The sequence below is a fragment of the Xenopus laevis genome, chromosome 2S (assembly GCF_017654675.1).
Source record: "Xenopus laevis strain J_2021 chromosome 2S, Xenopus_laevis_v10.1, whole genome shotgun sequence".
NCBI classification, from domain to species: domain Eukaryota; kingdom Metazoa; phylum Chordata; class Amphibia; order Anura; family Pipidae; genus Xenopus; species Xenopus laevis.
In genome coordinates this window covers 132,518,565-132,545,123 of record NC_054374.1, presented here as the reverse complement: position 1 = coordinate 132,545,123, position 26,559 = coordinate 132,518,565, and the positions used below count along the sequence as shown (strand labels likewise).

Here is a 26,559-nt window from a genome sequence, read left to right as displayed (position 1 = left end):
CTCACTTAGAAAGACTTCTGGTCCTCTCTTGCCTAGCCCCTGCCAATATGTGTGTTTGGTCCGTAGGCTGCTTAGAAACTCATTTCCCTCTGCCACATTCAGTCCCATGCCTCTCCTTCCAGCATGAATGTGGTCTACAAGGAACATTACCAGTATCTACTGGTAAACCGCAATCTATGTCCTGGGCACCCCTGGCCTATATGTTCCCGCCATATTCAAATTGACCTAAGTGTAAGTGTGTTAACAAAGTTTCGCTAGCGAAAGTTTGCTATGAAATGCTTGCGCTGATGAATTTTAGCTGGCGAAACTTCGGCAGTGTTCATCTGCCAAGACTTAACTTCACATTTTAATGAATTAGCGTGTGCGCTGAACGTCTGACGAAGTGGAGCTAAATATGGCAGAGCCTTCCCAGGAGAAAGCTCGCCCTTTATAGAATTTCCCCCATTGATGTATACTTTTACTGCCTTCTTTACCAGCCTCTAAGGAACAAAGTAATTTTTTGCTCTACTGGAAAATGATGTCGCAGAATGAAAAGATGTTGCAGAATATTTTCCCCCTTATGGCCAGGGCTTGGTTATCAGTTAAATGTTCTCTGGATTCATGGATACTACAATAAAAGAGGTTGGACATTATTCCTGTCAACTGGGATGAGAACAGATAGATAAGGCACAATAACTATGGAAAAAAATACACATAGGGCCAAAAAAGTCATGCATCTGTAACAATGAAAAAATACCCAGATACACAATTAGCACTGCCCCAGTTATTATACACTGTGTGACGAATGCTCCTTCATCTCTTCTTAAACCACATTTACTAGAACAGAAGAAGAACACTACTCTTTCTTATCCAAGTTACACACCCATGAAGCTTGCTCAGTAGAACTCAAGAAAGAATTAATGTACCTTGACTAACTGTTAAGTGCTACTGAGAAGAACTGCCAAGGGTTTCTCTACACAATTCCCATTTTACTTGCATTTCCAACTTCCACATAGGAAACTCTACCAGTGACATGTGAGTTAATGGACCGATCATGCATCTCATAAACCTGTGCAAAACGAGACGGGGTTCAGCAAACTGCACATCAAATTAACATGCAAATATAGGTGGATCATGATAGTGCTGTATGCTTCTTATGGTGGCAGAATGGATAGTGCTTTAGGACATTATTTCAACTGAGCTACCATACATCACATCAACTACAAACTGTCATCTTATACAAGAGATGGAAACACAAGCAAATGTTTGCAATTTTAGCTTCCGCATGCGGTGGTCACCATGAATACTAGCATGCCAATCACTCTCATGTTTTTGGGAACAGCAACTATTACACGTTTTTTTTTGTTTTTTTTATTGTGTTTACAGATGAATCACACCTATTCAGCTTTCTGACCAAAAGTCATTGAAAGAAAAAAGATATTGCTATTAAAAGGTGATGCCACCTACCGGTATACATTTTACCAAACTAAAAGACAGATAAACGAGAACCAAATCTAACAACGTTACAAACGCTCAGTGAATACACAAGGATCTTGAGCAATACATTCATACAGCAAGGAATGAGATGTTATTGGAAAACATAATGGTTCAACCACTGTAAACAATTTCACTTGCTTAACAAAAATCCATTATGCCCTGAGAAGTATGCCATCCAGACACTTTGCTTCATCTTTTTAGCTCCACAGATTTCCCATAATCACATATGATAATTAAACAATGATACTGTGCATTAAACTATTATAAATGATATCAGAGCTGATGGATACGGCTTTTTGGAACTACAGTCACAGAACTACAACTGCTTGTATTCAAGGTTGATGTGGACACTTCATGATGATACTAAGCAATGTATAAACCAATGTTTCAGATTTAACATTATTTACAGGAAAACTGTAAAAAAAAAAAAGCAAATAGAAAGAAAGGGGAAAATGTCATTTACAGGAATGGGACCTGTTATCCAGAATGCTTGGGACCTGGGGCTTTCAGGATAACAGATCTTTACATAATTTGGATCTAGTCCACTAGAAAATCATGTAAACATTAAATAAACCCAATAGGCTGGTTCTGCTTCAAATAAGGATTAATTATATCTTCTTTAAGATCAAGTACAAGGTACTGTTTTATTATTAAGAAAATCATTTTTATTTGAATTATTTGGATAAAATGACGCCTATCCAGCCTTTCTAGATAATGGGTTTCCTATTAAGTAGGGATGCACCGAATCCACTATTTTGGATTCGGCCAAACCCCTGAATCCTTTGCGAAAGATTCGGCCGAATACCAAACCGAATACTAATACTAATTTGCATATGCTTATTAGGGGTGGGAAGGGGAAAAATGTTTTACTTCCTTGTTTTGTGACAAAAAGTCACGCGATTTCCCTCCCCTCCCCGATTCAGTTCGGCCGGCCAGAAGAATTTGGCCGAATCTGAATCCTGCTGAAAAACCAGAATCCCCAAACGAATCCTGGATTCGGTGCAACCCTACTATCAACGGATCCCATACCTGTATTTGTGGTATCCTATTTGATTATGTTTTGAAATATTAACAGCCCCTATACCGTTGTTACCCTAAAGCCAGAGGTATGTTTGGTTTATATGGTCAACACACAGCACCATGAGTAAATGAACTGCATTTCTTGAAATTAACCAGTTGGTCCTTTAATTTGCTAAATGAGTTCTGTACAGAAAAAAAATCACACTTGCAATCGAACCCAACTGCATATATGCATTATTTATTATTCCAAATCAGCTTAAAAATACATCATATTAAGCAGTTTTCAATGACCTACACAAGATATTACCCATAGGGACCGGAGAGTTACTTGGCAATAATGTGTATCGGCTGATTCTCACTGGATGGTGGGAAATAGATTAATGCTGGCTCACACTATTACCCCTGCTGTTGGTTATTTATTGGTACACTCTATGCAGTGTAAAAACATGGCACAATTGCACTAGAGGTGTAACAGTAGCCGTGGTAACAGTCATTTTCACCGAGCATAGGCATCATGAGGGTTTTCCACAGCTGCAAACAAAACTAATTTGCAAGAATTTTACAGGTGTAAAATAATTCAAACATTTGCCCATGATGCAGGACACAGGAGACTGTTCTGAAGGAGCTGTAACTTACAGAACCTTTCATTTGCTGCCTCGGAATACAGACGTTGGTCAAGTATCTCAGGGGAACTGCCAACAATGGGTGTATTAATCAGTTAACAGGTGTGTATTTCGGAAATACTGGCTGCTCTGTAGTGTAACACTGCCATGCCAACACATGGGCCATTTACAAATGCAGTGTAGTATGCAGATTTTTTTAGCCACCATGTAGTGTTTTGTCAAAATGAACGCAATTGCAGGTGTGTGTGTTCAAAATTGTGGTACAAGTTGCATTGTGAGAGTAGGGGCTGTGTCACTTATGGTGCCCAGTTTAAAAACAGCATTACTGACACAATCCACTTTAGGCATCTGTAAGGGAGATGTTATTGGCATATTTTTTCTAACAGCATCCTGCCACATTAAGGGTGTCAGTAGCTCCAAGGTTGCCAAGTGTCAATATACACACTTGCGAAAAGGCATAATGGCTGCAGCGATATTCAGCGAGTATTTGGAAGCAAGTTACTTTAATGAATGGCATCAGTACACACATCATAAGCATACATTTTAGCATGACTGCACTTGTGGCTACATTCATTAATAACCCTAGGTGTTAAAGGAGAACTACTGTAAATCATAAAAATGAATATGGGTAGGAGCAGGGCCAGAACTAGGGGAAGGCAGAATAGGCATGTGCCTATGGTGCAAAGCTGGGGGGGCAACCAGTCCCCTCGCATCGCTCTGGCAGGTGAGCAAATTCTTTTTGTGCATGCACGCGCATCCTTTTTGACTCGGCCAATGCGATTGCCCAGGTTGCCTAGGGCGTTTGGCCGGCATGGCCCGGAGCTGCACAGGAGTTTCCTATCTTGGATTTTGTTAGGAGTGTCTGTGACACGCACATGCTCAGTGTGCTTAGAGCAGCTGTTGAAAAGCTAAGCTTAGGGGTTGTCACAAATCAACAAGCAGAAAATTAGGTTTGCCTGTCATATAAGCTGAACCTACAAGGCTGATTAAATTCTGATGCTAATTGTGCTGGTTTCCGAGTTGTCATGTACCAACCAATTCATTATTGACTAATAAGCCTTATATTGTGACACATATATATATATATATATATATATATATATATATATATATATATATATATATAGTATATTGCAAGTCTGTTTCTAAGCTTAGTAAGTGACAGCAGCACAGAGCATGTGCAGAGAATCAGCAGAAAAGAAGATGGGGAGCTACTGGGGCATCTTTGGAGACACAGATCTTCCCTGATATAGAGCGGTGATTGCCTTGGGCTGGTACAGAAGCCCAAAACATAATGTCCAACATTTCTACCCTACTTCAGTTACACTTTAGTTCTCCTTTAAGCCGTGTGGAGATTATCTTAAAGGAGAACTACCCCACCTCCCCCCACTAATAAAAAGATAAAAAAGTGCCCCTAATCCATTACTTACCTCTCGTTGCAGAGTCAGCACAGTGGAGCTCATGGGTGCCATCTTCAGCTCTTCAGTATTCTTCGGGAAGTGAGCGGCATATTGGCGCATGCGCAGTTGGAGCAATCTTCCGTTTCATAGCAACTGCGCATGCGCTGAAAGTGACGGAAATTGCAGAGGGGAAGGAAGAGGACCTGAAGAAGACCGAAGAGCCAGAAGATGGCGCCCGTGAGCTCCCTTGCACTGACTCTGCATTTACAGCTGTTAACACCTGTGTGGAGTGGGGGGGGCATGGAGGGGGGATTATTAGTGTTTTTTTTATTAGTGGGGGGTTAGAGAATGGCCAAATCTGTGCTGTGACTTTTCAGAGAAAGGAACCTGTGCCAGCCAACCATAGCCTGTCCAAGAAGTATTTTTACTTGACCCAGCGTTCACTGGTTATTATTTCTCTAATCCCCTCTTCATTGCAGAAGCATCTGCTTACTTGCAAACTCACAAAACCCTCTAGTGGAATAGAGCCCCTCTCCTCTTGCACCCTAGGTAGCTGCCACTGCTGCCTGCTACTAGTTCTGGCTCTACAGCAAACCAGGGTTGGTTCCTTGCTTTTTATATCAGCAAAGTTTGTAACCTCCATGTTGTCTATGTAGCACAATGTATTTTATAACAGCATATTTAGGGCATTAACTTTAAAGGCAGTTGGAACCATGAACAATTGGTGATATCACCACTTACCCATAGTGCTGGATCTAAGGTAGGGTAGATGCCCTGAGCCTCATGGATCAGAGGGGCTCCATAAGGGAAAATGTAAGGTGGATGAGAGTTGCAGCAAACTGTATTAGACTACAGATACAAGCTCAAGGGTATAGAAAGGGAAAACAAATCTTATGCGAATTGAGTAGTGGAAAGGCTTTTTTATTCATTAAGAAGAGTCCAACAGAAGAGCTAAGTTGAGACTGCACAATCAAAACAGCGCAACTGCAAAAAAAAAAAAAGGTTTCAGTAACCGATAAGGGGCTTGCAGGTTCTTGGTTGCTATGGCAACTGTTCTAGCCATACAAAATGTTCCATATCTGAAGGTCCCATAAAACACTATGAAGTGCAAGTGCATGGTGTCTGAGCAAGTAAAATGAAAGTGAATTAAAAGCACACAGTGCACGACAAATTTATGTTACAGTAAGAGGCCTCTGAGATGAGCGTTCAGCTTATGCCAAGTGCTCACCCAGTGTGTACACACACATATATATATATATATATATATATATATATATATATATATATATATATATATATATGTACACATACATGTGTATATACAGCACAGCTGCAACATGCACCACTTTTATCTGTTTCACTGTACATTAGCCCTCTCTATGTCTGATCAGATTTGTCCTGTTCTTATAGCTACAGGAGCATCTAATTGAGCTCCGTATATTAAACAAGGACAATAAACATCACACTATGTGCATGAGCTGGGGAAATTCATAGTAATAACAAGGCTGGGTATTGTTTTTAATATTGAGTATTGAACGCATGAGATCATGACTGTTTGGGGAGGTGATTTTTCTTTTTTTCCCTCTGTTTTTCAATAGAAGATTTGAGGAAGAGGGGAGGGTAGAGCAGAAAGAACATTATCATCTAATAGCCATCATGTAATCGGCAGCAGGTCTTGACAGTAGCTTAGGGGCTGCCACTGAGATAATGATGGCAATGGAAAGCTTTTTTTTCCTATTCTACCCTTCACAATGCTTTTTACCATAGTCGGCTGCACAATCCTGACAAAGGAGCACAAAAATGGCTTCCCTCAAAAAATTGCACATATTGTAATCACAACTATATATAAATGTTGTACAATATTCAAGGACATATTTATTTCCATTTTAAGCATTTACTGACAAAAGCCTGTTTATGATATTATCTTTCTCTAACAGATAATAAAAATTGTACAACTGCAGATTCTAGATTAGATTAGTGTTATTGGGGGACTGTAGTCTTGAAACACATGAATTTAGTTTATTCCTTCCGGTTTGCCCTGCAAGTTAACATTATTGCTTAGGGGCAAAGATCTTTATTATGGAAGTATTTTGATTAAATTGAGTCCCTTCCTCATTTTTGATTGCGGGGTCCTGTTTGTTTCTTGCTTCTAGATAGCTTTCTGCAAGTTTCTGAGGTCATTATGAACTTTCTTTGGCTTACCATCCTCAATGTAACAGTCAGGCCGAGAGCAATTCCTTCATTGCTTAATTTCTCAGAATTATGGCAAAGGTTTGAGATACAGTACTTGCCTGGGCTGAGTTTTCCAACAATAATCTTAGGCACAAAATCCTTGGATTTTCTTTCCTTTTTCTGCAACTATAAACGCAGTCCTCTTACTCTTCCTGCTGCTGAAACTGCCGTTCGTGATTTTAAAAGTATCTGGTTCCAAGCTCATCAAAAGCCTTGATTGAAGCTTTTGCTTGACAAAAAGCAATGGCTGAGAGAATACTCAACCTGCTCCTTACTTCACAGTTGGGGATTCTGTCTGACTGTCAACAAGGAACATTAGACTGTGTGTTCCTTCTCCCAGGGTCCTAGTCCTACCGCTCCTGTTGCTGTTGAATGCCATCAGAAGTTTGAGGTTCGGGAGACTTTTGTAAGGGCAGCGTTAACTTTCAACACCTGATTCAGTGGAAAAGATCTGGTCTTAAGGAAAGTTCTTAGGTTTCTGCTTCTGTTTGGTTAAACTTTTCCATATGATGTTTCTAGGAGCCCCTGGTGCATGCTCCTGCAATAAGGGGGTAAAGTTAGGCACCCTGGGAGACCAGTGTAACTTCCTAGCTCTTAGCGAGCCAGTGCGTGGGATCATCTGCACATGTTTTGTGTTCTGATGTCACTTTGGCATGAAATTTGAATATTTAAACCCGTTCCCTGTACCTATTCATGCCCAACCTGGCTATGTTTATAAAGTTCTATGCCAAAGCCTTTTGATTTGGTTGTCAATTCATGGTTTGATCTTTGCTGTTCTTGACTTCAATGATTGCTGCCTGCAGATTTCCTAACTGTGTCTAAGCTTAATTTCATCCTTAATCCTTGTCTGTACCATGCTTCTGGATTTTCTCAGCCATGTTCAGGTTCCTTGTCTGCACCACTACACGTTAAAAAAATGTATTTATGGCCAGCCCCCTCCTTCAAGTTATACAAAAATCATTGGTGGCCAGGGCCCTCCTTCAAGTTAAACACAAATCATTGCTTGCCAGGGCCCTCCTACAAGTTAGAAAAAAATCATTGGTGGCCAGCCCCCCCCCTACAAGTTAAAAAAAAATACTGGTGGCAAGCCCCCCCCCCCAATTTAAACAAAAATCCTTGGTGGCCAGGGCCCCCCTTACAAGTTAAAAAAAAATTGGTGGCCAGGGCCCTCCAACAACTGTTACAATCAGGGGTGCTTCGCCAATGAGGCGAGTTGAGGCTGTCTCCTCAGGCGGCAGCGCCCCAATAGGTACCAGGGGCAGCAAAAATGCTGCTCCTGGTACTTTAAGAGCGAATTTCCGGGGGAGGGGGGGCAGCAGCAACTGCTGCTGCCTCAGGCAGTGGAGGGGCCAGGATCGCCCCTGGTTACAATTACGATCTTTTCGCTGTTAGAGCTGAATTGTCAACTATAAAGGTAGAAACAATAGAATTCTACCTGTATTTGACAATTAATCACCAACAGTGGCCCAAATTTTCCAGCCTGTCCGACCGACGAGCCGACCGATATCCAAGTCTTCTGCCAATATTGGTTTCGGCTAGTGTCCCACAATATCATAAGAAACTACTAGTTATTTCCAACCCTAGCTATGCCTTGCTATTGTTTATAGATTAGTATCAACAAAAGGCAAACAATATTGTTTCTCCCACATATATGTCTAAATTTAATACAGGGTGGTTCTAAAAACACAAACAGATAAATTCATGCTTATATTTTGTGAATGGGATAACTAGAAGATAATTATTATATTTATTTATTATATTTCTCAATTGGGCTTACTAGTCACTTTTCCCCTTGCTATTTACAGTATATTAGATTTTTATTATATTATTGTATAGTTGCAAACGATGACCCAATCTATGGCAGGGTTAGCATCTCTTGTCCGGATGACTGTATCCATGCCAACAATATTCTTTCTTTCCTGCAAAATGACTCTGTGGTTCAACTGGTTCATGCAATGCTCAACTGGACATATTAGCAATGCTTTCTAAAGGCAGATGCTTATCAAACACCTAGCAAATGGAAAAGCAGTAGGGGCTTTTAGTGGATTTTGTCCGCTGGGGCAGTAACCTTTATTTCCAAATTCATTACCCACAAAACAACTTGGTTTTCTGTGCATTGTGTGTTCTGCAGCCACCGTTGTGATCTCAGATAGCTCAAGTGACTCATAACAGAACCATTTGGATACAGTGTGAGCATGATACATGATCTCTAAGTCCAAGTTTGTCCCAGTTCTGCCTAGGTTCTAGTCAAAGCTGACAATTTGCTAGCTGGCAGAGGGGGAGCTAGCTTGGAAGACAAGCACTATCAGGGCAAAGAACTGAATTATTATTATGTTAGGCACAATCAATCACAGCTGCATAAAAAAACTGCTGCTCTACCTGTGAGGTTTCCACTTGTTGAAAGTGGTGGGTGCTCGACCAGAAATCCCCTTCCTTGCAACGGGACAAAAGTCAGTATAGACAAAATCCAGAAGCACACCAAAAATAGTTGCTGCGTGAAAATATGTGATTTATTTAGCCCATAAACATTTCACAAACAAGGCAACGTTTCGGACCCCTCCGGGACCTTTATCAAGCCTTGCATACACTCTCTCTAATGTGTAGTATTGCAGAATATGTAGGAGCTTTATAAATAAGTGTTGATAATAATATGTAAATTGATTTCTTGCATAAATGTTGTCTGCCCATACTCTTTGCAATTTTTAAGTGTCATGTCATCCACTTAAAGATGTCCCCATGCAACTCTAAATCATAAGTAATCTTTGATCTAACTTCTGCACGCTATAGTCACGGTGGAAATCTTTCTCCAGGTCCTTACTATCATCTAGCAAGACTTGGTAGGACTCTAGCAGGCTGAATGGTAGCTTTAGGGAAACTGCCTGACCATGTGCACTATGTTTGGAAGGAGAAGGAGCCAGAGAGAAGCATGCACATTCTAGTTCCTAAATTAGTAACTTGGAATGGCTTATCCTACCATTCTTTTTAAACTCTATTGTCCCCAGTGATTGATGCTGCCCTCTTAGCCTTTCTTTATTGACAAAATTTGTCTTTGATCCCCATATTTAATGTACAACGCTTGTCTTCCCTGATGCTCCTACCACAATCAAACAAACGAAAACACCATTATCAATTTGTCTAAGGTGTGAGAGGCTAAGGTTTAACAATATCTGAAGGAAGGTTGGAAATAGCTTTGCCCCGTTCTTGCCACTATGTTGCAGTTACTAATAGCAACCAATCAGCAACTATCTTTGATTAATCTGCTTTGGGTAGAATACTGCAAGCAAGTCTCTGAATGGTTTATTATGAATTACTGCACTGAGGCAATTTTGCCCAGTGTTGAGCCACAGACAACACATAGGGGATTTACAGATGCATTTTAATTCTGGTACTGTTTTAGCTCTACTTTCTATTTCCAAAGCTATCTTCATTTCCTAATAACCTTGGCATATACCAACACAAATACCACAAGGTGCAGTCCTATTCCTCTGAGGCTCATAAATGCTAAGTTCCCTGTGCAGTGTCAAACCAGAGGACATCATTAGGTACAGATTTTACTGGGTTTATAATAAAAAGGGACACAGGGGAAGATTCCATTAAGGCAAACTGATGGCTTTGAGCACAAGGACAGAAATGCCTAAAACTGGCCTGTATGTTGTCTAGATACATACTACAACTATTGTTCTATATTTTTCTCAGATAAAATTGCAATCAAATGAATTGTTGGATGGTCATTAGCAGTCACCAATGAAAGCACAAACCTCACACAATGATGTTACAGTGCCTACCAGAGACCCCTTTCCTACTAAGTCACCTATCAGAATTAATTAGGCTCAGGAGACCAAAATGAAGGGAACTTTCTGCAAAACTTGAACATGGTTTTAAACTTCTACTGCCGTATAATAAGACAGGTGGGAAAAAGCAGCTTTAACACATTAACTAACAGAGACAGCCTTGCCTCTTCGGTGCCCACTTCTCCCATACATTACAGCTAATAATAGCAGCTTATCACTCTACATGAAAATCACACAAGCACAAAGTCCCAGATATTTTCTTTTGAAGCCCTTCTACATCACATTGCTTGCACTTGCAAGTAGGGTTGCCACCTGGACTAGCCGGTAAAAATGTTGCATGATTGCAATGTTAAGTATAGGGAAAAACCATAAAAACATAGAAAGGCCGGAATTTTTTTATAGAAAAGGTGGCAACCCTACTTGCAAGGGATATCTCATTGTCCTTCCATTTGCCTAAGATCTTTTTAATGTAAAACTTAATCTTAACAAATAAGTAAGCTAGAACTGCTGCACATTATGTTTTTAGGTTTCTTTAGCAAGCCAAAGTGATCACAGTCATTCACCAAATATCTGGGTTTCTCAATGTGTCCGCAGTAGATCCCCATATTTTTTCTACTGATTCACAGAACATGCTCTGGGCATGTTCATAATACATGTGCTTCTAAACAGCTTCTATGCCAGGCGAACCTCATTTTAGGATTGATGATTTCTGTCAACCCCTAAGCTTAGCATACAAAGCAAGCGAGTGAGTAGCACCTAAAAGATGGCCTAAAAGATCCAAGACAGCATGCTCCTGTTGCCAACTTTGGCATGGATAATTACTGTTAAAGGACTGCAGAACCTCTCTGCTGGTACTGTAAGTCCAGTGTATTATATACAGTTCTACCCATATTCATGTTTAGGCTTTAGTTCTCCTGTAAGATAAGATTATTAAGAGACCCCACTCATAAGATTATTAAGGGGTCATGCTTTTTTTTCTACAACAAATATGAGGATTTTGGAATTCTGGGAGTTATAGTGCAACAGTGATGGGTTTGAATTAGTAAGAAATATCCACAGGACTTTCATGGTATCGAATCCCTCCTTCCAGTTGTATACCTGCAAACCTGAGAAGGATATTCCTCTTGAATATACAAGCATTCAGCAAGGTTATGAGAAATCAATAAAATGAAATGACTGGTATGTAATTCTGCAATTGGAGAAAAGTGCCATTATAAAGCTATCATAAATGACCTGCAATGGCTGTAACTAGATATTCATTTAGAAGTATCTCCTTAGAATGACAAACCTGCAGTACATCAGATTGTATTGGCAAGCAATAGCATTAAATATTCTTCAGAAAAGCACATAACTGCCTTCCAAATGTCATTGTATTGCAGGTGTGTAAATGGTACTGCTCTCCATCACTTGACAATGAAACCTTTCCTCTTCAACTCCCAGTCCCATCTTTCAGGTTAATATTTAGCAAGAGGGGCTGCTGCCTACTTATACAAAGAAACAAAGGCAGCTACCAGACTTCTTCTGAATGTAGGGGTCATTGATGAATGGTGGCTCAGGCCCCCATGCAATGATCTGGGTTTTCCCAATGAATACTGCATGAGATGCAGGCCAATGGAGGCAAGTAAACATCCCATATTGCAAATGTATTCGTCACCTAACTTGCGAGTAATTGAGGTGCAGAAATTAGGAACTGCCTTATGCCCACCAGAATTGAACCCTGCACCTTGTTCATTATTTTAAACATTGCACATGAGGTTCAGCAATGACCCAGAAACAAATGAGCACTCAGTATATTGGTTTTGCACCCCTTAGTGCTCTAGCATTTGTGCCTGAAGCCTCTGTAAATGACCTCTCTATCTTTAGTCTGTATAAAGCATACCCATATTTGGGAAAGAATGTCGCAATTCCAGAAAGTCTATTGCTGTTATATTGTCCAAATCCAATTATCTATTCATAACACCTTTATTATCATACTCTACATTATCCATAGTCAGCTACTGTTGTGTCCAACATACACCTGCCTTCACTTGGACACCCTCTCTAAATAAACTGGTCAGCCAAGTTCTGATTGGTTGAGCAGATCTCTGATATCATCACAGTCAAGTGACAGCAAGCAGTCAGTATAAGCTCCAAGAATTTGGAAAGAAGAGGTGCTTGCAAAGAAGAGGAGAGTTGCTGTCTCCCCAGCACCTTGCCATCCCTCTGTATCATCCACAAACTCTTCCAGACAGGGGACAAAAGTCTATTATATTTCAGTACCATTAGCAGAAAAATGATTTTGTTTTCTAAACTGCATCTGACAGTCCCATTCCTGATCCTCTGCAAGTCATCAGTGATCGTGCTCTCAAGAGACCAAAGTGGGAGCCATTGAAATTAAGTACATGTTACTTTCTTTTTAGCAATGAAAATCAAAGAAAAAGATCAGCCGAGGCAGTCTAAACAGAAGCATTAGTGCATCACTGTGAGTCTAGCCCCAGTATAAGGTTGCCACTTTTTCTGGAAAAAAATACCGTCCTTCCTATATTTTTTTTGCTTTTCACTATAAATAACATTGTTATTAAGCAACATTTTTACTGGTCAAGAGGCAACCCTAGCCCAATAGGAAACCTCTAAAGAATAGATGGGGCCCATCCTGAAGACCAGTTGCAGTAAAGGCTCAGTTACTGTCCAGCATACCATGATACAGTTATGGTTTTCAAATATAAGTGTAACCTTATTATAAGCAAAGGGGCCTTGAACAAATTCTGCAGTGCAAAGGGGACTTGAACCCAAAAAGCATGTGAGTGATTTTGTTGCGATGATCTTTAAATAGAAATCATCTGTCAAAATGTTATGAGACAATAACCAGCAATGTGTAAACAAAAGCATCACGAGAACAGTGCATCTGTATACTATCTCTGCATTTAGCTTTGTTTTTATTTCTCTGCCTACATAATAAACAAAATGCAATTAATCATTCCTCATTCCTAAAGATTGTACCAAATGAAATTCTTAATTTTCCTCCCCCCCCCTGGAATGTACCAAAATAAACTATTTGTTCCTCTCCCCATGGAATATACAAAATAAAACTATTCATTCCTGTGCAAGCAGAATATAACAAATTAATCTGCTCCCCACTATAAAATACAAATGAAGCTATTCATTCCTTTGCTTACTGAATATATCACTTGAAATGATGTTTCTTGATCCCATTGAGTATACCACATGAAACTATTCATTCCCCGCCCTATAGAATGTAACAGAGGAGACAAAATGTATATTATTCCTCTCACCATAGAATATACCATGTGAAAGCATTGCTCTATGCACAGACTATACAAAGTGAAACTAACGATTCCTTCCCCCACAGAAAACACCAGATTGAACGATTAATTTTCCATATACCAAAAGAAACGATTACATTAGTTGCCATATTTTGCTTTCTTTCCACAAACCCCTATAACGGGCAGTGGAATGATCTGCGATACGCCGCACAGCAGGGAAGCAGTTAAATGGAAAGTAATTGTATTTGTTCTCCTGTCAGTGGAACAATGCAGATTTCAGTGTTGCCGTTACACTGCTGCCTTCTGCTCATGAATACTCTCGCTGAATCAGACTCATGAATACTCTCGCTGAATCACAGTAGCAAATGAAGGTGTCTTACCTGGAGACCCCATGGGCTGTTTCTGCAGAAAGCCCCCCCCAAAGGTCCTATTTGATTTGATCTGTTGGGAAGACAAAAAAAGGTAAAGAAGCGATCAGATCTCTGAAGAACAACAACAGTGCTGCAGACACAAGCTTCAAGCCGTGCCTGGGCTTTACATTGTTAAGAAATAGGGGTATTTCTCCAGCAAAGCATCCTCTTGTGGGAAGTCGGCTGAATGGCATTGTTTACATCTGACGCTCCCACTGTCAGAAAGCACCATTTGCTCAATGGCAAGTGACCTTAAGAAGCAGAAACAAAATCCTGAGAGGGGACAAGGGGCTAAGATCATGAAAATATTAAGATTAAAACAAGAAGAGCACTCATCTTCATTTACCTGATATCGTTGCAGGAAATAAATAGCTCATTTCACAACCTGCTTTTCTTTCTCAGGCCCTGCATTACTGTACCGATCTGCTTTTCCTGTCATGTGCTCACATCACTTGGTCCTGCCTCTAGTGCCGGAGTCCTCCTTTCTTTAATCCCTTCACTGCCGTCATGCCTTCAATAACAGCATCCTTTCTACATTGCAATATATAGGCCCCTATGAAAATCTCATATTAATTTTAGGGCAAAATAAGCTTTGATGTGGAGCCGAGTTATAAGGATACTTTTCTTTTAATGGATAATATAACACATAAAATAGTTACATTTGTACTCACTATGCAAGGGTAAATATAAACTTTCTTTTCACAGTATTTAACACAAACAGATAAACAAAATATCACTGGTCAGCCAAGGGAACAATACTCCTAATAGTTTTCAACAAACAGGAAAACCCACAGCATATGGCACCCCTAAGTTCTAAATGTATCAGAGAATACTTTCCTAAACGGCAAGAAAAATAAATATGTTGTCACTATAGCTGCACTATAGCAACTCCCCCACCCAAAACAAATAGTAATACGTGTGGAGACAAATACAATAAAGTGTTATGTATACAGTATATATAGTGAATAAAGTACCCCCTCTTGTAAAATATAAGGATATTATAAGTTACCGAGGAGTTTCATGACCATATAAAAACACGAGGCCGAAGGCCGAGTGTTTTTATACAGGTCATGGAACTCCGAGGTAACTTCTAATATCCTCATATTTTACAACTGGGGGTACTTTATTTAATATAATACACAAGTTTTAGTGAGTCATGTGACAGAAATGACATCAGAACTCACCGTTTATAACTCATGACATCAGAACTCACCATTTATAAGGATATAATTTACAGGATATTCATGGCTTTTGTGTATTTTTTATATATATATATATATATATATATATATACTGTATATATATATATATATATATATATATACATATACATACAGGGGTGTAACTACAGAGGCCTTAAATAATGACCAATTTCACCATATATTTGTGGCCCTAAAATTGATTTGCTGTGGGGCACAGTAACATCTAGTTATGCCAGTGTATATATACTGTACTATATATATATATATATATATATATATATATATATATATATATATATATATATATATATATAAAAATCGAGATCTTGACAAAGGCCCCAGTGAGGGTCGAAACGTCGATCTGTGCAATAATAAATAATTACTTTTTTTGCAAGACCCTGTTGTGCAACAGCTTTCATTCGATTTTTATACATATATTCTGTTAGCACCAGGGCAACAAACCCAGATAAGTGAGTGCAGGAGGCGTTCTACAATTTTATATATATATATATATATATATATATATATATAACAAACAAGGGAAAGTTGTGCTCACCACTATTTTTTCAAACCATTAGGCGGGGGTGCAATGAGGCTGTGACCACAAAATACATATAGACAGATACAAGAGTCCTCTGCACTCAACCCATTATCAATATATTTAAGACAGCGACATTTTGTGCATACTGCTACTGAAAAATGCCTTACCCTTTAAACAAAACAGGGATTGTTTGTCCATATATTGCAATATATTTAAGCTGGCCAAGCAACTGCTTGCCAGTATTCTGGCAAGCAACTATATATATATATATATATATATATATATATATATATATATATATATATATATATATATATATATAGTTGCTTGCCAGAATACTTGTATATCACCCATGGGAGACAATTACTGTAGAATATAGACAGGTTGCAAGTAAGGCTAGGAGCTAGGTTGTACCATATACATTAGCAACCAAGAACAGACATGTTCTCTACCAGTGTTTAAAGGGGAACCGTATATAAAAAGGACTATGTACAAGACTGTACTTCTATTGGTCACTGAACTGTGGGCTTCTACTCAAATTATTCTATATGATGATATACAAATCTATATCTGTATGCAAATGTCTTCAGTCTGAATCTGTTATGCCATATGCTGTTGTTTTTGACCACTCTCATTAAATTTTATAAATAAATATGATTATATCCTATTCTAAGAAACCACCAGTGCAAATACACAATATGTTTAATTTGCTCCATATACTGTATATAGGCCTAATGCTAGGCAGGGCTTTCCTTATAAAGAGGTTCTTTTAGTTCAGAGTTTGCAGAGGAGGGCTTTTCACCTATTATCAAAATCCCCCCTTGGACACTGTTTAGGATTGAGTCTGAGCAGGTTTGTATTTGTGCAATAGCACCGATTTAAATACAATTCAGCATAGTCAAAGATATTCTCATGTATAATGATGATAACAAATTAATTCTGATGTTGATGGCTTTGTATATTGTTGCATAATTATACAAGTAACCCAAGTCTAGTATTATCTATAGACTTATCTCTCTTCTATTACACAAAATGAACTGTCATTTTTAGAGTTGGCTGCCTTTATCGGCAAGGTCCCTCACACAGAGGCACACAGAGAAGGAATTGCCTCTGCTAAAGCAGTTATGCCCAGGGTGCCAGCATCTACACACATTAGGAAGCCATCACTTCTCATACAGTAAAGCGAGCCCCTCAGGCTGTATTTGACAGCAGGATCTCAGTGACAGGCCTATACATTTCATTGAAAAGCAGGTGTGCTGTCATGCCCTGATGTGATCCTTTTCCTGAATGATTAAAAGTTATTTAGACTGTATCTGACATCTGTGTTCGCCCTATAATGCAATAACAGTAGTGCACTCCAAGTAACTGTTCCAGATATGTGTATGGTATGTCTACTGCAGACATGTAAATCTTGAGACCCTCCATCTGCAGTTATATTATCTGCATACCCGTCAATTGTGTGAACATGCCTGGCATTAAGTGGAAATTAGGGCATCCTCTTTTATCATGTATATTGATGTTAGTATTCATTGAAGCTTTCATTTTCATTTAGCCGACTTTAGAGACTAAAATATTACTGAGAAATGCAATATTTTTTTTTTTTTTTAATAGTACGGTATTTGTCACAAGAAAAAATGGCCCTTGGTAGTAAGTGGATTTTGTTGCAGGGTTACCTCCATATATGGGTTTATACAAGAAATGGGCACCGGTTGGAAGCATTTATTAGCCCACTACAGAAATAAGTATAGACCGCGAGCATTGTATCAAATCTCAATCAAATAAGGTGCATTGTGGGCAAAACATTCTGCTGTACCCCAAAATTTTGTCACTTCTATATTGTCACTTCCTGTTGAAAATGAGCTATTTCATCTTGATACTATGCCAGTTACAACTAACATTCATTATGTGGCTCAATAATCCCCTGAAATTCTGACATTATGATGAAATACATCCATGATATAGAATAACAGATGAATAAACTCTGTAGTGCAAAACAATATTACATCTGCCAATTGAAAAACATTTTTTAATTATTTTATCCACAGATTTAGCCAGTTATTGTCTCCAACGAATAACAGACCACTCTTCTTTACAAAGTTCAGTTGGCTTTTGACAGGATTCACACGTCTTCCTATAATTTCCTTTCTAACTGGGACTCTGCATACTATTGGCTGTTTGATGGCAGGAATCAAGGTTTGATTTAGGCAACACATTGCAGAAGCAAGGGATAACAAAGAAAAAGATTTGCACTGCGATATACATAGAAATAGTGACTGAACCACAAAACTATAAATGTGAGCTACGGAGCTATACATGACACTCTTTCTCTGAGCGCTGACTTTAGAGTTAGCAGTTTGTATTGAGCCTGACCGAAAAAGTGTGTGACCTATTGGAAAACTGCCTCGTGAATAACTGATGCACATGGCTCTTCAGTTAACAACAGTAAAAAGACAATAAGCAAACCGCAAGTGAAACTGGCAGAAAAGCCTGTTAAAAAGGACACAAAAAAACTTGAAATCTGTAAAAAATTGCCTGTGATTTAAACACAGCAAAGGCAACTGGTACAGAGGTGGGCGAGGGTCGGCACTGACATTTCTACTCGATGGGAAAAATATAGGGGCAGATTTACAAAATTCGAGTGAAGAATTCGAATGTAAAAAAACTTCGAATTTCAAAGTATTTTTTGGGTACTTCGACCATCGAATTGGTTAAATTCGTTCGAATTCGAACGATTCGAAGTAAAAATCGTTCGACTATTCGACCATTCGATAATCGAAGTACTGTCTCTTTAAAAAATACTTCGACCACCTACTTCGGTAGATAAAACCTACCGAAGTCAATGTTAGCCTATGGGGAAGGTCCCCATAGGCTTGCCTGTGATTTTTTGATCGAAGGATTTTCCTTCGATCGTTGGATTAAAATCCTTCGAATCGTTCGATTCGAAGGATTTAATCGTTCGATTCGAAGGATTTAATCGTTCGATCGAACGGAAAATCCTTCGATCGATCGATCGCAGGATTTGCGCAAAATCGTTCGACTTCGATATTCGAAGTCGAACGATTTTAGTTCCCAGTCGAATATCGAGGGTTAATTAACCCTCGATATTCGACTATTGATGAATCGGCCCCATAGTGTATATCTCGTATAGATCATCTATCTATAGACCTTTATAAAATAACACCCTATGATGGTCATATTGGTAGAATGCTACCAATGCTTTTTTTATGCTTTATTAAACCAGATCATGTCTGTGGCATATGAAAACCTTTCTTTCATGTGGAAAACCCAGTTTTATGCACTTAAAGACGTGCATAAAATGCATATGTAATTTTATCCTCCCCTCTCCTTCCACATCAACCAAAGGTATCTGAGTAGTGATAGGCGAATTTATTCGCCAGGAGCGAATTCGCTGCGAATTTGCGTGATTCGCCACCGGCGAATAAATTCGCGACACGGGCGTGAAAATTCGCTATTGAAATGTCACCAGCGTAAAAAAATAAAACGGATGTCGGCATCCGTTTTTGGACGCCGGCGCATTTTCACCCATAAAACGGACGCTGGCGTCAAATACGAGACGCCGTCGCTGTTTCGCAAATTTTTCACTGTTTCGCAAATCTCACAGGAAATTCGCAAATTTTTCGGCAAAGCGAAACGCTGCAAATTCACCCATCATTATATCTGAGCCATCCCACTATATAAGGACATACACATAACAATATGATTTATTCATTTTAATGTGGGATACAAAGCACCTGGGTATTTTCTGTTAGTGGTCAGATTTAGTATTAGTTGTGCCTGTGTTAGTAAGCTATAAGTAATATATAATCAATAGATGGTACTTTTTGCTTAAACAGCAATATAGTGTAGTAGTAGATACCATTACCAGTTGACCAGAGGTAATGTAAAACAAATCACAGACCTGTTTTTAAGAGATTGGAAACGTGGGAACCTAGTGGATAGGAGGCCCTCTAACAATGTGTAGCAGTGAAAAATTAATGTGATTTTGCCCTCCCAATTTTTATTGGTAGCCCCAAAGCAGAAACAGGGTGCCAAGAAAAAAAAAAACGCCAGTAGACTCGAATGTAGTTTGCTACAAGAATGACCCACGACAAAACTGCTTCACAAATTTTTTGGCATTTTGCAAATTTTTCCAATGAAGCGAAACAGGGCAGATTCGTTCATCACTACACAAAACACAACTTTTTTAAAGCACATTTGTTCTATATTTAAAAGAGTATAATGCACTGGCACATATTTTTTACACAATACAGTATGTCTCCTTTAAAGGAGCACCAAACAATGAAATTAATGAAAATATAATGTAGTGTTGCCCTGTACTGGTAAAACTGATTTGTTTGCTTCAGAAACTCTCGTAAAGATTACATAAACAATGTAGGAGGCCATAATGGCATATGGAAAAAGGTGGAAAGAATGATTGGCAAATAGTTGAATGGTACACGAGGAAAGGAAAGAAGAGTCAAGAAATTAAAAAAAGCAATAGGCAATGGAAAGGAAACAAAGAATGACCAGATACTGAAGAGTTTGGATTGTAAAGTATACAAGGTATATAAATATGCTTTATGTGCCTTTTTTGGCAGCAGGTTAACGAAAAGGGGCACTAGTCTTCAAAAACTACAAGGCCCTGCACTCCACACGGCTATTTACAATGACATTCAGCACTGTATAAAACTGAATAAACATAAAGTGGGTTATGTAATAAAGGGCACAAAGTTTTCCCAGGAGCAGTAACCCATAGTAACCAAACTCAGTGCCCTTTATTACATATGGGGGAAAGATGGCTAAAAAGATCACGACTGGCTAACTGCTCATATTAATATATTCCTAGGATGCCAAACTAGCAGATATCTGCCCAAATCAGCCACCCATGCAATGACTGGATTATACTACAGGCTTATGTGCTGGAATGAGACCAATCACCATGCACAAAGTGCTTACCTTATCTATACTTGAGCTATGCTTGATTGTGCTTTTGTTCATGAAACACAAGTCACGGCACATATTAATCTACATTAATTGTTACCTATAGGTTACTTTGATTGTTTTTCAGGGATAGGTCGGCTTTTGTAAGTTATTGTACTTGGATTCCTTAACCTGACTGTTTTGCAAACCTGACTATCCCTTCTCAACCCGTCAGAGTTTCTGATGCTAATGGACTACTGCTGCACAAATATAGCAGCTCCCTCATAGAGCAACATGGGGGATCAGATAGGTAACATAAAAACATTGGGCAAATACTTTTGCATGCAAAAAAAAGTTCTTGTGTCAATATCTCTTTAAGCCTTCTGGCTGCATGCTAAATTAATTACCAGTAGAACTTCAGGCAATTGAAGGGTGTATAAATACACATCCAATCATCTGTGCATCAACCCTTAGGATTAAAAGTTGTTGGGCCTGAAACATGCTGGAATTCTGGTGAAAAAATTGTATTGTGGGAAGAATACAAGGCAAAATTTTAACTTTTCAACTGAATATGTGCACTTAGTTCTTGTTCTATCTTTGGCAGACCTTTCTACTTTTTGTCTAACAGGCCTTTTTCTGGACCTCTCCCAGTTTGCTCTGTGTGATCTCAGCCTGTTGTACTGATCACATTAGCTGTTTCCTGATGTTTGTGTAGAGTTGGCCTGAGTCGATACAGCTACAGTCTACTCTGTTACACAGCACGGTGTTATTTCTCTCTCATCTCTGACCAGGGGCGTACTCTGGGGAGTGTGTGTCAGCCCCACAGGCTACTTTCCATTCAGAACAATGCTATAAGCCATCACTGATGACAAAATATCCTAGCCCCAATCTCAATAAAGGGATACTGTAATGGGAATTTTTTTCCAAAATGCATCAGTTAATAGTGCTGCTGCAGCAGAATTCTGCACTGAAATCTGTTTCTCAAAAGAGCAAACAGATTTTTTTATATTTAATTTTGAATCCTGACATGGGGCTAGACATATTTTCAGTTTCCCAGCTGCCCCCAGTCATGTGAGTTGTGTTTTGATAAACTGCAGTCACTCTATACTGCTGTACTGCAAGTTGGAGTGATATCACCCCTCCCTTTCCCCCCAGCAGCCTAACAACTAAGGTTGCCACCCGGCTGGTATTTTACCGGCCTAGCCGGTAAAATACCTGCCAAGGCCGGGGCCGGTATTACAAATTTACCGGCAATGTAGCTGCCGGTAAATTTGTAATACGATTAAAAGGAGCCCTCGGCCTGCCCCCAATCCCCTGGAACATCCCCTGGAACTTACCTTTTCTCTTACTTCTTCTAGCGTCCGTGGTGTCCGTGTCGTGGCCCGCCCCTTTTGATGTCACGGCCCGCCCCTTTGTGTCCCCGCCCCCAAGCAGCCGGTTAAAGATTTTTAAAAAGGTGGCAACCCTACTAACAACAGAACAATTGGAAGGTAACCAGATAGCAGCTCCCTGACACAAGATAACAGTTCCCTGGTAGATATGAGAACAGCACTCAATAGTAAAATCCAGGTCCCACTGATAAACATTCAGTTACATTGAGTAGGATACACAACAACCTGCCAGAAAGTTCCTAAAGTTCTGGCTCTTTCTGAAAGCACATGACCAGTCGAAATGACCCGAGATGGCTGCCTACACACCAATATTACAACTAAAAAAATACACTTGCTGGTTCAGGAATGAAATTTTACATTGTAGAGTGAATTATTTGCTGTGTAAACCGTGTAATTTAGAAATAAAAACTACATCATAAAAATCATGACAGAATCCCTTTAAGATCAGGCAGCAGTCACCATGACCTAGCACTTGATCCACATTACAATAACACACAATTTCAGGAAGGAATAATGCAACTTATTAATATGGACTGAGATACAAAGTTTAACAGAAGTACAAAACATAATAACATACAGTAGTTTCATTGTTATAACACAACTGAAATTTATAATTTAATAGTGAAATAATTACCTATGAATCTCTACCAGGAAGGATCATACATAATTTAAGCCCCATGACCCCATGCATTTCCCCTGCTTGTAATGAGATCCAGGACACGAATGTTGGGGGAAAGAGTTCTGAGTGCTTTGATGAAACAGAGAACTAAGTAATGTAGCAGAGATGTACTATCCCCTATCATGCAGTCATAGTTGTAGAATGGATCTCACTCCTCCTATGTAATGAATAAAACAGATAACGGAGACTTGTCCTGAGAGTAGCACTACTGGCTGGAGCTCCCTGTGTTTTACACATCAACTGGTACCTCTGGCTTGAAATCAGAACATGCCACATGCTTTAATCATATGCAAACAAAACACATTTTCCTTGTGTCCCTGTGCATTTATTTTAATAGAAATCACAAGCTGATGGTGAGTGATCCCCAGCACAGTATCACAAGGTTAACCACGAGACCACACATCAATATAAAAAGGAAAGAGACAGGGTACAGTAAGGGGCATATTTACTATGGGTCGAATATCAAGGGTTAATTAACCCTCGATATCTGACCATCAAAGTTAAATCCTTCGACTTCGAATATCGAAGTCGAATGATTTAGTGCAATTCGTTCGATCAAACGAAAAATCGAACGATTAAATCCTTCGAATCGAATGAACGATTTTCCTTCGATCAGAAATTGCTAGGAAAGCCTATGGAGACCTTCCCCATAAGCTAACATTGGTGCTCGGTAGGTTTTAGGTGGCGAAGTAGGTGGTTGAAGTTTTTGTTAAAGAGACTTTGACTATCGAATGGTCGAATATTTTTAGTTCGAATCGTTCGATTCGAAGTCGTAGTCGAAGGTCGAAGTAGCCAATTTGATGGTCGAAGTAGCCAAAAAAAACCTTTGAAATTCGAAGTATTTTTCCTTCTAATACTTCACTCGAACTAAGTAAATGTGCCCCTAACAGACCAATTTGCTGGATGTGCCATTTTTCACAGTGTCAGGTATATGGACATACACTGGTCTTCAGAGTCAAACTGTAAGCCACCAAGCCCAGCCCTTTCACACCCTTCTGGTACTCCAGCAGATAAACATACAAAAGTATGACTTCTATTATATACATATAAATATATACAGGCACCGAGTGCAAACAATGCACACCCCGATTCCTTGGCTAAATGCACAGAATCCAAGCACTAAGCCCATGCACATATTGCAGAGCAAGCCTCCCCCTCTCTGTGGCCCAAGGATCCCTAATGCAGATAGACAGGCAGAGGTTAATGAGATTAAGCAATAACACACATTTCTTTTCTTACATGGGTCCCGACAATAAAAGCCAAGAGTCAAGGATTGTAAGGAGCATTCTGTAAGATTACATACCTCCCATCAGAGCAGCCATAATAGAGTAGGTCACATGGGTGTTTCGTTGCAGGAATGATGATCATAGCCATAGCAACAGCGAGAGAGCCTGGAAAAAAATCCTGCACTGAATTGGTGCTGGAGATAAAGAGGCTGGAGGTGACACTGACATCACCTCCCTCCCAAACGCTGTGCCACAAAGATCCCAGCCAATAGGGGCCCTCAGCAGGTACATGGGAAACAGCTCAAACATAATTAGTGTGAAGGGTGTCTCCTGAGATGCTGGTGAGGGGGTCTCCTCAGATAGTGATGAATTGAAGGGCCCGGGGAGGGGGGTGGAACATGCCCTATCCAAAATACAGTCATTAGCTCATAGGCACTTGCCTGGAGCGAACCTGGTGCTTTCCGAATATTTTAAATCCTAATAGAGCATGAGTAATATCATTATTAACAAATCTAGGGCATTAGGATGAGTTCAGTGAAGCGTTGGCTGGAAACGGGGAGGCAGACTGTAAGTACGGCAAAGTCATTGTGTCAGACAGAGCTATTTTCTGGGCTGCTTAGGTGCAGTATTTTTTTTAAAAAATCAGTAATCTAATAAAGGTCAAATTAGGTCTTCTCGACTCAGGATTTGACTTTGATATAGTCAATCGTCATATAAGATTACTAGATTCCACCATACTTCAGTTGAACTGTGAGACAACTAGGTGACCACATTGAAGTGACACAGGGTTCCATTTGCAGCGAGAGAAACCACACAGATGGGATATGGGGCTCCTTGTCCCAAATGTTTGTGTGCTTGAGTCAGCTGGATTCCTTAATCACAAAGCAATATCAGGTGCACGTACCATTAGTGGTCCATCATCCACCGTTAGTTCAGAAAGAAAATTTTTCGTACAGCACCCATCCATTTAAAATGCCTTTATTGGTACATTTTTGGCAAACAGCCTGGTTTGTTTGCCAAAAATGTACCAATAAAGGCATTTTAAATGGATGGGTGCTGTACGAAAAATTTTCTTTCTGCTCCTTGTCCCAAATGTTCCAATATAAGTGTGTTCCCCTGGTTTAGTTTAATGGCTGCTACTTATGGCTGAGATCAAAACATCACTACTTTAAGCACTAATAGCCCATGCAGAGCGACCCCTCGGGGCTTCCATTCAACAAAATGAAAAGCAATCTAAGAAAAATAACAGCATTTTGATCGTAATACCATGGTCCTGTCCCTTTTGTGGCGGCACCTCAATGCTCACATCTCTGCTGGTTTCCAATTAAAGGGGAAGAAAAGCTAAAAAAAAAATGACTAAAAGTGCAAAGGACTCCCCCCCCCAACTCTAGTGGCTTACCCTAGGCTGGTGCTCCTCTGCCACAAAACATGACCTTTGCTTTACTATTTATTTGTCTTGGATTATGGAATTGACATTTATAGATATCAGAGCATGTTTTGGCTTTGCATTGGTAAAATTAAGATGGCATGAGAGAATTATTCTATTAAGATGGGGAATGCTGCAACTCCCGCTTTTACACAGAAACATTCAACGCACACTATTTCAACAGCTTACATAATGCATTTAGGTTGAAAAATGACTTGAGTCCTGAAAAGGTACTTTGTGATTCTGTGCAACTATGTGAAAACATTGCTTTAAATTTTTTAAAGCAAAGCAAGGATGAGACCACAGTCATCGTAAAAGCAGTACTTGATCACAGATTTTAAAATGATGGCCCTCTGCAGGCAGAAGGTTTCTCATATCAATCACTTAGGTATATACAACTGATATGAGTTTTAGTTATACCTAGAATGTATTATAAAGCATGACAGAGCTGCTTATGAGACACATAGGAGCAAATTCACTAAAGGGCGAATTTTTGCCAGTGAAGGCTCTGCTAGACTTTGCCAGGCATAAATTCATACGCTAATTCACTAAAAATGAAAAATTGTGTCTCAGCAGCCGAGCGCTGGCCAAGTTTCGTTAACGTTCATTCATCAGCATGAGTATTTCTTAGCAAACTTTTGCTAGCGGTCAATTCTGCCTAGTGAAATTTTGTTAGTACTCTTACGCTTAGGTCAATTTGAATAGGGCGGGTACATATAGGTCATATATATATGTCTTTATTAGAGATGTTGGTGCAAATGCTTGAAGAGGCCACTTATTATTACAAATGTCCAAGGAAGCAAACTAAAGAATCGAGATCCTCTAATGCCCTAGACATGAGCCCACCCTAAAACAAATGTGGCAAATTGGTTAAAACAAATTAACACAAAAATATTCTATAGTTAGAAGTTTTGAATGCAATCCCGCTTTAAAATATGAAAAAACATATTTTTTTTTAG

General features: G+C 39.4%; 1 protein-coding gene across 3 annotated transcripts in view; it reads right to left on the bottom strand.

The window, feature by feature from the left end:
• Nucleotides 1-24,423, bottom strand: part of dtx3.S (deltex E3 ubiquitin ligase 3 S homeolog) — a 46,693-nt gene extending 22,270 nt beyond the window's left edge. The window contains exons 1-2 of one of the 3 annotated variants that reach the window (XM_041584431.1): nt 24,252-24,423; nt 14,186-14,246 (exon numbers count right to left, since the gene is read on the bottom strand). In XM_041584431.1, the coding sequence (XP_041440365.1) occupies nt 14,186-14,198 (13 nt within the window). In that variant the 5' untranslated portion in view covers nt 14,199-14,246; nt 24,252-24,423. Of the gene's footprint in view, nt 1-13,697; nt 13,769-14,185; nt 14,247-14,561; nt 15,128-24,251 lie in introns of those variants that run through there. The other 2 variants (XM_041584430.1, XM_041584428.1) reach the window with 2 other exon arrangements.
• Nucleotides 24,424-26,559: the final 2,136 nt, after the last annotated feature.